At 40.1% G+C, this 14,894-nt stretch overlaps 1 protein-coding gene across 1 annotated transcript in view; it reads right to left on the reverse strand.

The window, feature by feature from the left end:
• Positions 1 to 14,894, reverse strand: part of Prr11 (proline rich 11) — a 29,103-nt gene continuing 14,209 nt past the window's right edge. The window contains exons 6-11 of the mRNA XM_010626840.2: positions 9,896 to 10,039; positions 7,866 to 7,964; positions 6,691 to 6,803; positions 4,125 to 4,184; positions 3,939 to 4,035; positions 1 to 400 (exon numbers count right to left, since the gene is read on the reverse strand). Of these exons, the coding sequence (XP_010625142.1) occupies positions 332 to 400; positions 3,939 to 4,035; positions 4,125 to 4,184; positions 6,691 to 6,803; positions 7,866 to 7,964; positions 9,896 to 10,039 (582 nt within the window). The 3' untranslated portion in view covers positions 1 to 331. The remainder of the gene's footprint in view (positions 401 to 3,938; positions 4,036 to 4,124; positions 4,185 to 6,690; positions 6,804 to 7,865; positions 7,965 to 9,895; positions 10,040 to 14,894) is intronic.

Raw genomic sequence — 14,894 nt, forward strand, 5'->3', positions numbered from 1 at the left:
CCGGTCCCCGCTTTTTTTTCTTTCAAAGTCCTAATTGCACCTGTACAATATAAACTGGAGTTAGTTAAATTTCAACAACCTCAATGCAACCTAAGTTGGGCGAGTCCAGGTTAAACACCACTTTGCGGACTGTATTTTCCCATCTGGTTCTTTCACCATCCTGCAAATTAGAAAACACCCAATAACGCACAATATGCACAGGTTCCATACATACTCTGAGTCTTTAGATGGAATTAGTATATTTAAGCACATTGTATGTTAAGAAAAGATGTGGGTGATTTTATCTGTACATTGGATAGATCATCAGATGGAGAGTCGACATCAGTTGGCATCAGTTTTGTTCATCGAAGCTGCTTGTAGAAAGTGGCAGAGTTTGAGTTGGGCTTATAGGGTGAGCCAGCTATGGATGAAAAAAAAAAAGAGTTATGTTCTCATGTCCAACACAACTCTCATTCCTCATTAACAGAACCCAATTTGTTGTTGTTGTTATTCAGGATAGCACAGTGTGTAGAGTCTAAAAATCACTTTTCCCAGTTTTCCTAATGCAATCCAAAATTCCTGGTTAGAACCTCTCCAAAGATATGAGGAGCAGGGAGTGGTGGCTCACACTTATAATCCTAGCACGCAGGAGGCTGAGGCAGGAGGATGGCCACAAATATGAGTCAGCATGGGCTACATATAGTAAGTTCAAGGTCAGCCTGGAATACATAGCAAGACCTTATCTCAAAACAAAAACCAAAAAAAGAAAAGAAGGTATGGTGGCATATTCCTGTAGTCCTGGCTACCTGAGAGACTGAGGCAGAAGGATTGCTAGTTTGAGCCCAGCCTAGGCAACTTAGCAAGACCCTGTCTCAAAATATAAGATAAAAAGGATAGGGACTTAGCTCAGTGAGAATACCCTGGGTTCAATCCTTAAAACCACATACACTACCCGAAAAGGGGTGAGGGAGCTGGGATATAGCTCAGTGGTAAAGCACTTGCCTAGCATGTGTCAGCACCACACACACACACACACACACACACACACACACACACAGAAAGAGAGCTGGAGGTACAGCTCAGTGCTAAAAGTGCTTCCTTGTTACACACAAGGCCCTCAGTTCAAATCCTAGCATGGCAGGAAAAAGAAAGGGAGAGGGAGGGGGAGGCGGGGAGAGAAAGACTGAGAGAGAGAGAGAGGCAGAGAGAAAGAAAAAAAATCTCTCTTTAATGAAGCCACTGTTGCCACATTACCGTTATCCATAGTCAAATGCAAACAGTTGCCTCAGAGTTAAAGGAAAAAGAGCCTAAGGGCTGGGTGGAAATTTTGTATGTGGTATTTTTATCTGTTTCCATATTTCCCAACAGATTGTACTAATTATGGAGTGGGACAGAAGAAGCAAGGAGCTGAGTCCTTTAGGGAGGCCTCTTCCCTTTGCCCCCTGCCTTTCACGATGTTTACTATCACCAAGGCATACTGTGATATGTGTGTGTGTGTGTGTGTGTGTGTGTGTGTGTGTAGAACCTAGCTGGATGCTCCAAGAGGAGGAAGGAACTTGGTCACACATCCAAGACCATCGAGTGTCAAGAAGGACCAAACTGATTGCCAAGAGGAACAGACACCAACAAGACACCGGCACTGGGGATTGAACCTAGGGCCTTTGTACTGAGCTATGACACTACCCCGTGAAAAAACTTTTTAAATTTTTCTTTTTGAGACAAGGTTTCACTAAATCACTAAATTAATCAGGTCAAGCCTGAATTTGTGATCCTCCTGCCTCAGCCTCCTAGAGTTCTGGGATTATAGGTAGGCACCATCATCACACCTGGCAGACACTTTAAGTGACGAACAAAGGAAAGACAGTGTTGGGGTGGGAGGGTGCAGGCAGTGGAGTCCGTGGTGTCTCTGGTCCAGAAACAGAAGAAACTATTTCAAGTCAAAGAGCCCGGAGCCCAGGGTCCCAGGCCTCCAGCAGGGGAAACAGAATAAGGCCGCTCTTCACAGGTCCGGTGACAGCAGTGTTCAAGAGGGTGAACAGGACAAACAGGTTTGGATCAGGATCCCTCATCCCCGTGTCACAGCCACAGTCTCTTGGAATAGTCTATGACCCCTCTCAGCATGGGACCCTCACACACACTGTTCACTGCGCTCGGGACTTTCTCCCTGTGACATTCACGGTGGGCCCACCCCTTCCCAGTTAATGCCTAATCATCTCCCAAGTCTCACTTCGGGCGCCATCACTTCCTAGAGAAATCCTTCTTAATCATCAAGTTCCTCTATGGGTTCCCACAGAAACTTGGTCATTGTTTTCATAGGGCTTCGTACAATGCAAAAGGAAACAAGATGGGATTATCTCACTGTCTACCTTCCCTCCTAGAATGGAAGTTCCAAGCCAGCAAATCTGTGTCTGCTTTTGCGAATCGTAACCATAGCACTCTAGCACAGTGCCTAGCTTAAAGGAGGCCCTTAAAAAATACTTTGTTTTTGTTTTTGGGTTTTTCTTTTTTTGAGACAGGGTCTCACTATGTAGTTGAGACTGATCTGGAACTCACTGTGTAGCCCAGGATGGTCTCGAACTCACAGTGATCCTCCTGCCTCAGCCTCCCGAGTGCTGGGATGACAGGCGTGCACCACCACGCCTGGCCAAAAAATACTAAAGAAACTGGGGTGAGGGATTTAGCTCAGTGGTGCTGCCGCCTGCCTTACGAGCACAAGGTTCTGAGTTCAATCCCTGGTACGAAAAACAAAAAACAAAACAAAACAAAAATAACAATGTATTAAAGGAACTGAACACCAGGCATAGTGGTGCACACCTGTAATCTCAGCACCCGAGAAACTAAGGCAGGAGGATCACTGAGTTTGAGGCCAGCCTGGGCTACATAGTGAGTTCAAGGCCAGTCTGAACTACATAGCAAGACTCTGTCTAAAAATAAATAAATAAAATAAAATAAAAGCAGGTAATCACTGAGGAAGTGGAGACGATAATCCTAGCTACATCATATAGAATGCTCTTCTCTCTTTTTCTCAAGGAATTTTACGAAGTCTAAGCCAGGCATAGTGGTGTACACTTGTAATCTCAGCACTCTGAGAAGCTGAGGCAGGAGGATTACAAGTTTGAGGCCTATGAGCTATGTTACAAGTTCAAGGCTGGCTTGGACTACATTGGAAACCCTATTTTAAAAGGTGAAAAAAAGTGAGGGAGGGGAGTAGAATTTTATGAAACCTAATTATTAAAGTTCTCTGAAAAGCATAAGATGCCATAAAATTATCATTATTATCATTTAGAAAGCTACTTTAGATTGTGATTCTAAATAAAGTGTTTCCCTGTAATCCCAGCACTTGGGAGGCTGAGGCAGGAGAATTGCTGTGAATTCAAGGCCAGACTGAAATACATATTTCATGGCTGGCTTGAACTACATAGTGAGACCCTGTCTCAAAAACAAAAAACAATAGCTACTTTAGATTGTGATTCTAAATAAAGTGTTTCCCTGTAATCCCAGCACTTGGGAGGCTGAGGCAGGAGAATTGCTGTGAATTCAAGGCCAGACTGAAATACATATTTCATGGCTGGCTTGAACTACATAGTGAGACCCTGTCTCAAAAAACCAAAAAACAAAACAAAAAATAATTAATAATAATAAATAAAATAAAGTGTTTTATTTAGTTAGTTAGCAGTGCTAGGAATTGAGCCCAGAGTCTCACATATGCTAAGCATATGTGACTAGCCACTGACTAGCCCCTTAGTCCCTATATAAATTATTTTCAATAGAAGGGAAAATAAGGAAACAAAGCTTTTGTACATAGGAAGGGAGGCGGCATAAGCAGAGGAGGGAAATGGGATAAAATAAAATTTATTAAAAACAAATAAATAATTTTCAAGAAAAATAAAATTGTTTTATACTTGATCTTAGCAAAAAGGCCGAGAAGTGATACACTTTTTTTTTTCTTAAAAGCTTACCTGAAATTTTTTCCTCAAAGCCCGGGTCATTACAGGGGTAAGGCCAGTTCCTGTTTCCATATTTTCCTTATTGACCAGAGGAGTTCCCCCTGGGCTCCTGCAAAGATATTAAAAATCTTAGGAGCTGTGTTTTATGCCTACTTTTCAAATGGATTTGGAAAACATAAAGATCAGAGACTATATTACCTCTCCACGTCAACCTTCCTTAGAAGCTTCCGAAGATCTACCTGGCTTTTACCTGGAGTACTGATAAAATAAAACATAAACATTAGAACCTGCCACATTTCATCATCCTCCCAAACAAAGTAGTCATCTCTATAGACAACATCCTAAAATTTAATTCTGCTTTTCATTAAAAAAAATAACACGGAAGAAAATTCCAAAGCAAAACATAAAACACAACACAGGCTGGGGAGGCAGCTTAGTGGTAGAGTGCTGGCCCAGCATTCAGGAGGCCCTGGATTCCATCCCCAGTGCCACATACACACAAGAAAGGGAGTAGACGCTGACAGGAAAATAAAATGATACTATTGTGGTTTAAGTAGACAGACTGCTGTGGTAGCACACACCTGTAATCCCAGACTCTAAGAGGACAACATAACAACTAGGCAAGACTGTTTCAAATAAACAAAAAATTTGGAAGGCTGGGCATGTAGCTGAGTGCAAACGCCTTGGGTTCAATGCTCAGTACTGATAAAAAAAAAAAAAAAAAAAAAAAAAATCCCTAAAGACTCATATCTTGAAAGTTTGATCCCAAATGCAGCAATGTTCAGAGGTGGGGCCTTGAGGGTGACAGGACTGCGCGAGGCCCAACCCCATCAACACACTTGTCCACTCATGAGTTCATGACTGCATGAACGTTTAGAAGGTGGGCCCTGGTTGGAGGAAGTCGTTACTGAGGGGCATGTTTTTGAAAGATGTATCGTTTCCCTGGCCCCCTGCATGTCTGTGTCTGTCTGTCTGTCTGTCTGTGTGTTTGTCTCCTTCCTGGTTGCCCTGAGGTGAGCGGCATTTCTCTGCTACTCTCTTCCACCATGACGTTTGTGCCCCATATGGGCCTAAAAGCAATGGAGTCAGCTGAGCATGGACTGAGCCTATAAAAATCATAAGATAAAGTAAACCTTTTTCTTCTTTTTAAAAAAGTTTTCATTTATTGATTTTTAATTTTTTAAAAAACCTTTTCTTCTTTAAACTGACTTTCTCAGGTATTTTGTTACAGTGATGGAAAACTGACAATGACACATACTGTGTACGCATTCTAATAACGAATACTTTCTTTTCTTCTTGACAGTGCCAGGGTTCAAAGTCAAGGACTCATGCATGCCAAACCAGTGCTCTTCCACTGAGCTCTATCCCCAGCCCAAAGCCCAATACTTCATTTACTGCTTTTTTGTTTGTTTGTTTATCAAGATAGGATCTCACTAAGTTGCCAAGGCTGGCCTTGAACTCATGATCCTCCCACCTTAGCCTCCTGAGTAGCTGGTGTTATAGGTGAGTGCCACTCCACTCAACCAAGTCACAATTTTTCACCCAATAATACATCTGTGCATGCATTTGATGGACAAGGGTGCTTATCATAAACCACCTAAATAGGATTGTGTCTATGAAATTTATATACAAGGAGCTATGTATATTAAAGAAGTAAGAATGACTCTTCAAACTAACTTGTAATAATGTAAAGAAAAATTCATGACATATTATAAAGGGGAAGCTGTAACTGTATCCACCCTAGGGTTATAAAGAGGCACACTCCACCCGTAGTTCCTTGATTCTAGACATACTTGTTTTTATCTTTTATTATTTCTGAAATCAGGCTGTTCTGAAAATTCTTAACAGTTTTTTTTTTGTTGTTGTTTTGAGACAGGGTCTCACTATGTGATCTAGGCTGGTCTTGAACTCACTATATATCGCTTCTTGGCCTTTTGGCTAAGACCAAGTGAACTCACTATGTAGCCCAGGCTGCTCTCAAACTCATGGTGATCCTTCTGCCTCAGCCTCCCCAGTGCTGGGATCACAGGTGTGCCCCACGATGCCTGGCTTTTGACAATATTTCTTTTTCCTCATAAAATGTGTTTGTTTGCTTATTTTTTTTTAGTGCTAAGGATCAAGCCCAGGGTCTCACACCTGATATGTAAGTATTCCACCACTGAGTTACATCCTCTGGCTACAAAGTCTGTTATTAAATCAATAGCATATTGTACAATAGACAGCATTTTGAAGTAGAAGTCATAGCATATTATATGTCCAGAAAAAGATTATAATGATTAAAAAACAGTATGTTAACAGTGGCTGTATGCAATGATAGTATTCTGAAAAAAAAAAGTTAAAAGAGTTGCTCAATTTTTGAAGCTGGGTGTGGTGGCGCACACCTGTAATCCCTGAACTCAGGAGGTTGAGGCAGGAGGATCACTGTGAGTTTGAGACCAGCCTGAGCTACATAGCAAGACTCTGTCTCACAAAACAAAACAAAGTTAAATTTTTGTCAAATTATCTAGATAATTTTTAGCTGAATGTGGTGGCACATGCCTATAATCCCAGCACTTAGAGGCTGAGGCATGAAGATCACCACACATTCAAGGACAGTCTGGACTACACAGTGAGTTCAAGGTCAGCCTGAACTGGACCCCATCTCAGAAAAAAAAATATGCTACACATTTCAATTTTTCTATAATAAGCATATGTGACTTTTAAAGTTAGAAGTCCAAGCAACAAAAATCATTCTTTTAAGTAGCAGTAATGTGTAGTTTCTTACATTAAGACATTTGTAACTCGTGTTGACAACACTTTGGAGTTAGGTTTCAGGGTAACACGCTGCAGGTCAGAGACAGTAAACAGTGGATTCCGTGCCTTTGGTGATGGTATAAGCTTTAATCATAAAATGAGACATTATTAGAAACATATTTTAAAACATCATTCAAAATTTAAACATGCTAAAACAGTAAATATCTGATTTTTAGTCCAAAGCTTCAAAGTATGTTTCTATCTCTTCAGAGTAATGGTTGGTAGATAAAATTGCCTATTTAAATAATTTTGGACAGATGAATGAATAAGAAAAATGTGGTATTTATACACAATGGAATAGCCTAATTTCAGAAATAGTAAAATACGAAAACTAGTATGTCTAGAATCAAGGAACTATGGGTGCAGTGTGCCTCTTTATAATCCTATTGTGGATACAGTTACTTTTATGCTATCATAAAGAAAGACTGGGGATTTAGCTCAGTGGTGCCACTGCCTGCCTTGCAAGCACAAGGTCCCGAGTTCGATCCCTGGTACCAAAAAACAAAACAAAACAAAAAAAGCTATAAAGGCAGATAAACGGGTGTAATTTGAGAACATAATGTTAAGTGAATTAAGTCAGACATATAAACTTAAATATTCCATGGTTTCTCTTATATATAAATAAATATGTATAAATAAAGCGCAAAATAAAAGAGAGAGGAAATAGGAAGTAGGGAGACATTCAAATATTTCCCCAAATTACATATTCCATTGTTTCAAAACTATTTACACACATATATATATATATATATATATATATACTAACTTGTTTCATTTATGCTACTAGTTTATCTTAGTCCTTTTAAAGAAAGTTTTGTTATTTTCTATTTGTTTCTTCTTTATAAGAATCTTTTTGGTCTGTGTCTTGTACTCTGAATAACTACTTTAATGATAATGATACATAGTGTATTAACTATTGTTATTCTCTTATTATTTACTTAGGAAATTTTATTTTTTTATAAAATAAAATAAGAAAGAATGAATTTGGGGACATATATTTTGTTGAAGAGATTCTGAACTACTAAAATGAAATATCAAATACTGAATTTGGGTTGACTTCCATACATAAATTATATGCTTATTTCCCACAAAGGAACAACCAGGTTAAAAGCAGGAAGACCATGCAAATGGTGAATGACAGTTTACCTTCCTCTTTTCATCGGTACACTGTATCTTCCTTAATTTCACAGTCAGTAGATCTTTAACTGTTATCTGCATGGGTCCATCTTTTCTTAATGGTTTAGCCTTAAAATACACAAAGAAATCAGAATTTAAATTGGAACCAGGACATCTGGTGAAATGCAATTCCAAGTCTAACTTTTTAAAGATTCAAAGTTAAAAGTGAATTCTTTTTTTCCAGTACTGGGGATTGAACTCAGGACCTTGCATCTGCAAGGCCTGGCCCAACGTGAACTCTTATTTACCATAAGAACCAACCAAAATTCACTCAAGCAAGAAAGATCCTATTTTCAGTACCCCAAGATACTGAAAAGTATTCATCAAAATGGAAGACTTTGACAATAAATAAGAGATGGACTAGTTCCCTCCAAGAATACAACTTCCACGCCAGGTGTGGTGGTACAAATCTGTAATCCTGGTGCTTGGGAAGCTGAGTCAGGAAGATTGCTGCAAGTTTGAGCCAGCCTGGGCTACATAATGAGACCCTATTTCAAAACAACCAAAAAAGTATCCTCCACAGGAGGCGAAAGAGTTACTCAGATTCAAGCCAGGGATTTAGCCCAGTGGTGCCTGCCTGCCTTGAAAACACAAAGTCCTGAGTTCAATCCCCAGTACCAAAAACAAACAAACAAATAAATGAGTTACTAAGATCCATGTGAAATCTTGCCTTAATTACTTGGAAAAGAAAATGATTTGGTTCCTATAGAGCAAGTAAATGTAGTCAGAGAGGCACACATTATTGCAAATGTAACAAAAGACTCTGGATGTTTTTTGGTTCTGGGAATTGAACCCAGGGTTTCGTGCATGCTGGGCAAATGCTCTGTCACTGAGCTACATCGCAACATGGATGCTGCTCCCTCCCCTGCTTCTTTTACATTTTGAGACAGGATTTTAGTGACTTGCCCACACAGACCAAGAATTTGAAATCCTCTTGCCTTAATCTCCCAAATAGCTGAGATTACAGGCATACACCAACATGCCTGGCTTTAATTCAGGTATTTTAAACCAATTGTATACGCACTAAAAATTCAGATTTATTTATTTATTTATTTATTTATTTATTTTTGAGACAGGGTCTCACTTTGTAGCCCAGGTTAGCCTCAAAATCACTGCGATCCTCCTTCCTCAGCCTGCCGAGAGCTGGGATTACAGGTGTGTGCCACCATACCCGGATGAAAATTCAGGTTTTGAAAGAGTCATACCTATCTTAGTGATTCACAAATATCCTAATCTCGAGGACAGAAGGAATGGTAACAAATACTGGTCCTCCAGCCTCATGATGTTAAGCCATTATAATCCACCAACTCTTTTTGTTCTGACTTCACTCACTAAGCAATTTTTTTTTTTTCTTAACTTGGTTTCCTAGGCATGTTTTTCTTTTGGTAAAAAGATATGCTCAATAGTCAATAAGAATCTTCTAAATTACGGGGTTTCATTCCTTTCTGTGTGATGGCAGGTGCCTGTAGTCTCAGCTACTTGGGCAGCTGAGGCAGGACAATTATTTTATTTTATTTTATTTATTAATTTATTTATTTATTGGTACCGGGGATTGAATTTGGGTCCTTGCGCTTGCAAGGCAGGCAGCAGAACCGCTGAGCTAAATCCCCAGCCCAAGGACAATTATTTTAGCCCAGCAGTTCAATACTAGCCTGGGAAATTTAGTAAAACTGCATCTCCAAACAAACAATCACGATAATTGATGAAATTAAGATATGGAATCTGAACAAAATATGGCCTTCCTCTCCAAGCCTTCGGCAAAGCTGCAAAAGGCCACTTCACCTTTCTCCTGTATCACACATTTACCAAAGGCCACTATTACTCATCGTTTCCTATGAGTCTCGAGTCTCCAGGGCTGGTGAGAGCACAGGCAGGCACGTTTGTAACTTTACCAGTTGTGGGACGCTGTTGACCACAGCTTGGACAGGACTTTTCCTTGATGGTCTGGAAGAAGACGTTACATTTGGCAAATGAATAACGTGTTAATTTGCTTCTCATACCCTACAGTCATCAATATAAAAGCCTGCACATATTGAATGTTTTGAGTCTCCAGGGCTGGTGAGAGCACAGGCAGGCACGTTTGTAACTTTACCAGTTGTGGGACGCTGTTGACCACAGCTTGGACAGGACTTTTCCTTGATGGTCTGGAAGAAGACGTTACATTTGGCAAATGAATAACGTGTTAATTTGCTTCTCATACCCTACAGTCATCAATATAAAAGCCTGCACATATTGAATGTTTTTTCAATGAGTTATGTGCTTCATATTTTCTCATCTAGTATATGCGTTGCCAAAGAGAGCACAGTATTTTCTCATTTACTTATCACAAATTTGGCCATTTCATTCATTCATTCGTATATGAGCCTGACTATGCCTTTGAAGATAGAAATTAAACATGCATAAACATTAAAATCCAAACAAAGTAACACCTTGGTAAGAGCAATGAAGTGTTCTCTGAGCACGGACAGCTCGAGTCGTGGGGAGTGACAGTGAAAAGAATGAACTTGGTGGCACTCTTCTGTAATCCCAGCTCTCTGGAAGGTTAAGGCAGGAGGATCTGAAGTTTGGGCCCGGCATAGCCACTTAGTGAGACCCTATCTTAAAATTTAAAAAGAAAGAAAAGAGAAAAAGGACCAGGGATGCAGCTCAGTTGCAAAGGCCCCTGGGCTCAATGCCCAGTACCACAAAAAAGAAAAAAGAAAAAAAAAAAAATCAATCGAGACTTGTCAGAGGGAAATGAGGATCAGGGAAAGTATTTCTCCCAGAGTAAAATATAATTAACCAAGAATGTATACATTTGAGGTATTGTTAAAAAGCCCAACAGAGGGCCAGGGATTTAGCTTAATGGTCCCACTGCCTGCCTCAAAAGGTCCTGAGTTTGATCCCTGGTATAAAAAAAAAAAAAAAAAAAAAGCCCAACAGACTGGAACATGACCATTTGGAACTGGCTTATGCTGTCAAATTCATACATATATTTTTTTCTTTTTTGGTACCAGGGATCGAATTCAGGACCTTGCACTTGCAAGGCAGGCGTGGCTAAATCCTTGCCCCCTTTTTTTGTTTGTTTTTTTTGAGACAGGGTCTTGTTATGCATTCCAGGCTGGACTTGAACTCACTATGTAGCCCAGGCTGGCCATGATCCTCCTGCCTCAGCCTCCTGAGTGCTGGGACTACAGAGGTACACCACCATGCCCAGTCCAAATTTATATTTTGATATCTTAACATCTAGTAGTTCAAAATGGTACTATACTTGTATATAAGGCCTTCAAAGAAGTGATTAGTTAAAATGAGACCATTAGGGTAGACACCAATCCAATCTAACTAGTGTTCTTATCAGAGGAAATGATATAGCTCTTACAAGGGGAAACCTCATATGGGAACCCAGGAAATGGTGGCAGCCATCTGCAAGCTAAGGATCAAGGCTCTTCAGAAGAAACCAACCTTGCTAACACCTTGATTTCAGATTTCTGCCTCCAAACTGTGAAAAAAAATAAATTTCTGTTGGATAAGCCATCTGATCTGTGGTGTTCATTGCGGTAGCCATAGCAATATGATACCCTAGGAAATAAGTTGGCGTATTAATTTTTAGTGACCACTCTAACAAGTTATCAGGAACTGGGTTGTTTAAAATAATAATTTATATTTTCACAGTGCTTCTGGCTGGAAACCTGAGATCAAGGTGTTCCTAACCTGTGCTCCCTCTCAAGGCTCTAGAGAAAAGCCATTTCTTGGCTCTTGCAACTTCTGCTAGTTGTTGGCATTCCTTGGTTTGTAACTGATCACTCTGATTTCTTTTCTTTTTTGGTTTTTTGAAACAGGGTCTCACTACGTAGTTGAGACTAACCTGGACCTCACTATGTAGCCCAGGCTGGTCTCAAACTCACAGCAATCCTCCTGCCTCAGCCTCCCAAGTGCTGGGATTACAGGTGTGCACCACCACGCCTGGCCTTTATTATTATGTTTTTTTTTTTTTCACTCTGATTTCTTGACTCCCTGCTCACACTGCACCTCCTCTTCTTTGTGTATATTCTCTTCTGTGTGTTTCTCTTCCAAGGACACTTGTCATTAGATTTAGGGTCCACCCAGTAAACCAAGATCTCATCTCAAAATCCTTAATTACATTATAAAGATTCTTTTTCCCCAAATAAGGTAATTTTTACAGGTTGGTGTAATTACAACTTGAACATAATGTTTTGGAGGCCATTATCTAGTTAGCCCCCTATAGTTGGAATCATGCCCATTTTATAGATGAGAAAACTAAGGCCCAGAGGAGACAAATGACTTTCTTTTTCCTTATGAGGCTAGTTTATTTTGAGGTACAAATTCTGGAAGTAGAATCCCAGAAGCTTCTCTCCAGATCAATAAGCAAAATACTGAGTTACTGAGAATAGAGGGCTAAACTGGGCTTGGTTGTACAAACCTGTAATCCCAGCATTTGAGAGGCTGAGGCAGAAGGATTGCTGTGAGTTCAAGGCCAGCCTGAATTACATAGTGATATTTTCCAAAAAAAAAAAAAAAAAAAAAGACCTTACTTAGGGGAGTTTAGAATGCATATTAGGGCCAGGGATTTAGCTCAAACATTCTAGCGCCTGCCTTGCAAGCCCAAGGACTGGAGTTCGATCCCCAGTACCAAAAAAAAAAAAGAAAGCATATTTATTTTTTCTCCTTCACATATCCATGAGGAAATTGTTTTTACTCTTTAATAGGATCTTTTTTTTTTTTTTGGTCCTGGGACTCCAAGACCTTTTACTTGCGTGGCAGGCAGTGGCACCACTGAGCTAAATCCCTGGCCCTCCACAAGAAAAATTGATACCACTTTGTGTATTTAAAAGAGGAGACTGGATAGTACATAAGATCCTAATGAGATAATTGACCATGTGAAATAGTAAGAAAAGGGCTAAAGGTGTAGGGAAAATGGGAAGGGTAGGGGAAAGGGAATAAGGGAAAAGAAAACAATATGACAAAATGAAAAAATGGAAATAAAGTGTTTGTAAATGGGGAGGGGAGGAGGGAGGACACGGACAAGGGGGAAAAAATGAGAACCAAGACCTGTCATGTAAAGGTACAAGATCCCAATGATGAATGTAATTGCACTGTATACCTAAAATGTACCAATAAACTCAATAAAAGAAAAAAAAAAAGAGGAGACTGGACCAGTTGTAGTGGCACATATTTGTAATCCCAGCACTTGGGAGGCTGAGGCAGGAGGATCACTACAAGATTGAGGCCAACCTGGACTACACAGTGAGTTAAAGATCAGCCTGGAATACATCGTGAGACCCTATTTTTAAAAAATAAAATAAAACAAAATACAGTAGCAAAGCATCTGCATTGCATTCTTTTTTGTGTGGGGGGGGTACCAGGGATTGAACTTGGGTCCTTGCACTTGAGAGGCAGGTGGTGGAACCACTGAGCTAGATCCCTGGCCCTTGCCTCGCATTCTTGAAGCTCTGGATCCAATTCCCAGCACCGCCAAAAAAAAAAAATAGAAGAATGAAAATAGAAGAATCTATTTCAATCATTTCTTAGATACCAGCAGCAAAGTGCTCTGGAAAGGAAGTTATACAATTACAGGAATTCAAAATAGCAACAAATTCACTTGTGTAGTTCTACACTTCTAGAGCCCAAATCTCAGTTGGTCAATGAATTTTATGTTTTAAAAATTCTTTTCTACATTTATTATTGAATAGGTATTACAGGTACAGGACACAAAACTTAGAAGATGAAAAGAGTACACAGTGTAAAATCAAGTCCCCTCCTTCCCTTGACTCCAGCTACCTAACCACCTCTCCAGAGGCAAAGAATGTTACTCATTTCTTGTGTACTGGGGCAGAATGATGTTTTATTTGCTTCTCTATTTTTTCTGGGACGCAAGAGGCTCTACCACAGAGATCACATTTCAAGGTCCCCTGGTCACCTGACTTGGAGCTGGAGATCGGAGTCGTGGATCTCACAAGAGAAATTTTTCCTCCTGGGAGAGAACCCTTGAGGGACTGCGAGTGCTGATCGATTGATTACCACTCCTCTGACCTGCTCAGGCCTGAAGTAGCGAGGAAACTGATATAAACAGCAACCCTCAGAAGAATACTAAGCGATCCTTTGTGTTTTCCACTTTCCTGTTCATACCTTTGATTCAGCCTCTTCAAATTATCCTAATTTGAGTGTGTTGCTTTCCCCTGGATCATGAACTGATAGGGACCATTCCCAAAAGCATGCTGTCCCATCCTCTATCCCTGATACTTGATTGAATCCGGGGCTTCAAGCACGGCAGGCAAGTGCTCCACCATTCCACTTCATCTCCAGCTGTTGTTTTGTTTTTTGGCACCAGGGATTGAACTCAGGTCCTCATGCTTGCCAAGCAGGTGCAGTGCCACTGAACCCAAACCCCAGCCCACCAGCTGTTTTTAAAATTTTATTTTGAGGCAAGTCTCAATAAATTGCCCAGGCTCACCTCTAACTTGTGATCTCTCCCACCTCAGCCTCTGAGCGGCTGGGATTACAGGTATGGGCCACCATACCCAGTTACCACCTCCTTTTTAACAACTACCTAGTGTTCTACTGCCTGAGTAAAGTATAATTTATTTATTCAGTTAATGCCATATTGCTCTATAATTTTTTGTAATTTCAAATCACAGAACAATTTAGGTTAGGTTAGGTTAATGTATTTTTTTTAATTTGCATAAATTTTACCTAACTATACCCATAGAGGTTTTACCAGTTTATGCTCTTCTCAGTAATTTAAGAAAGCACCTGTTGCTGGGGATTTAGCTCAGTGGTTCCGCTGCCTGCCTTGCAAGCGCAAGGACCAGAGTTCAATCCCTAGACCAAAAAAAAACAAAACAAAAAAACAAAAAAACAAAGAAAGAAAGCATCTGTTTCTCCAAAGCTTTCCAGTTTTTGGTTAGTTTGTTTTGCCAATCTGGTGGATCAAAAATGTTATTCATTAAAATTTATTGTGCATTGCTGTTTTGTGTGGGTGGGCAGAGACTGCTGCTTTCC

The sequence above is a fragment of the Fukomys damarensis genome, unplaced genomic scaffold (genome assembly GCF_012274545.1).
Source record: "Fukomys damarensis isolate Sample0158 unplaced genomic scaffold, DMR_v1.0_HiC HiC_scaffold_13, whole genome shotgun sequence".
NCBI lineage: Eukaryota > Metazoa > Chordata > Mammalia > Rodentia > Bathyergidae > Fukomys > Fukomys damarensis.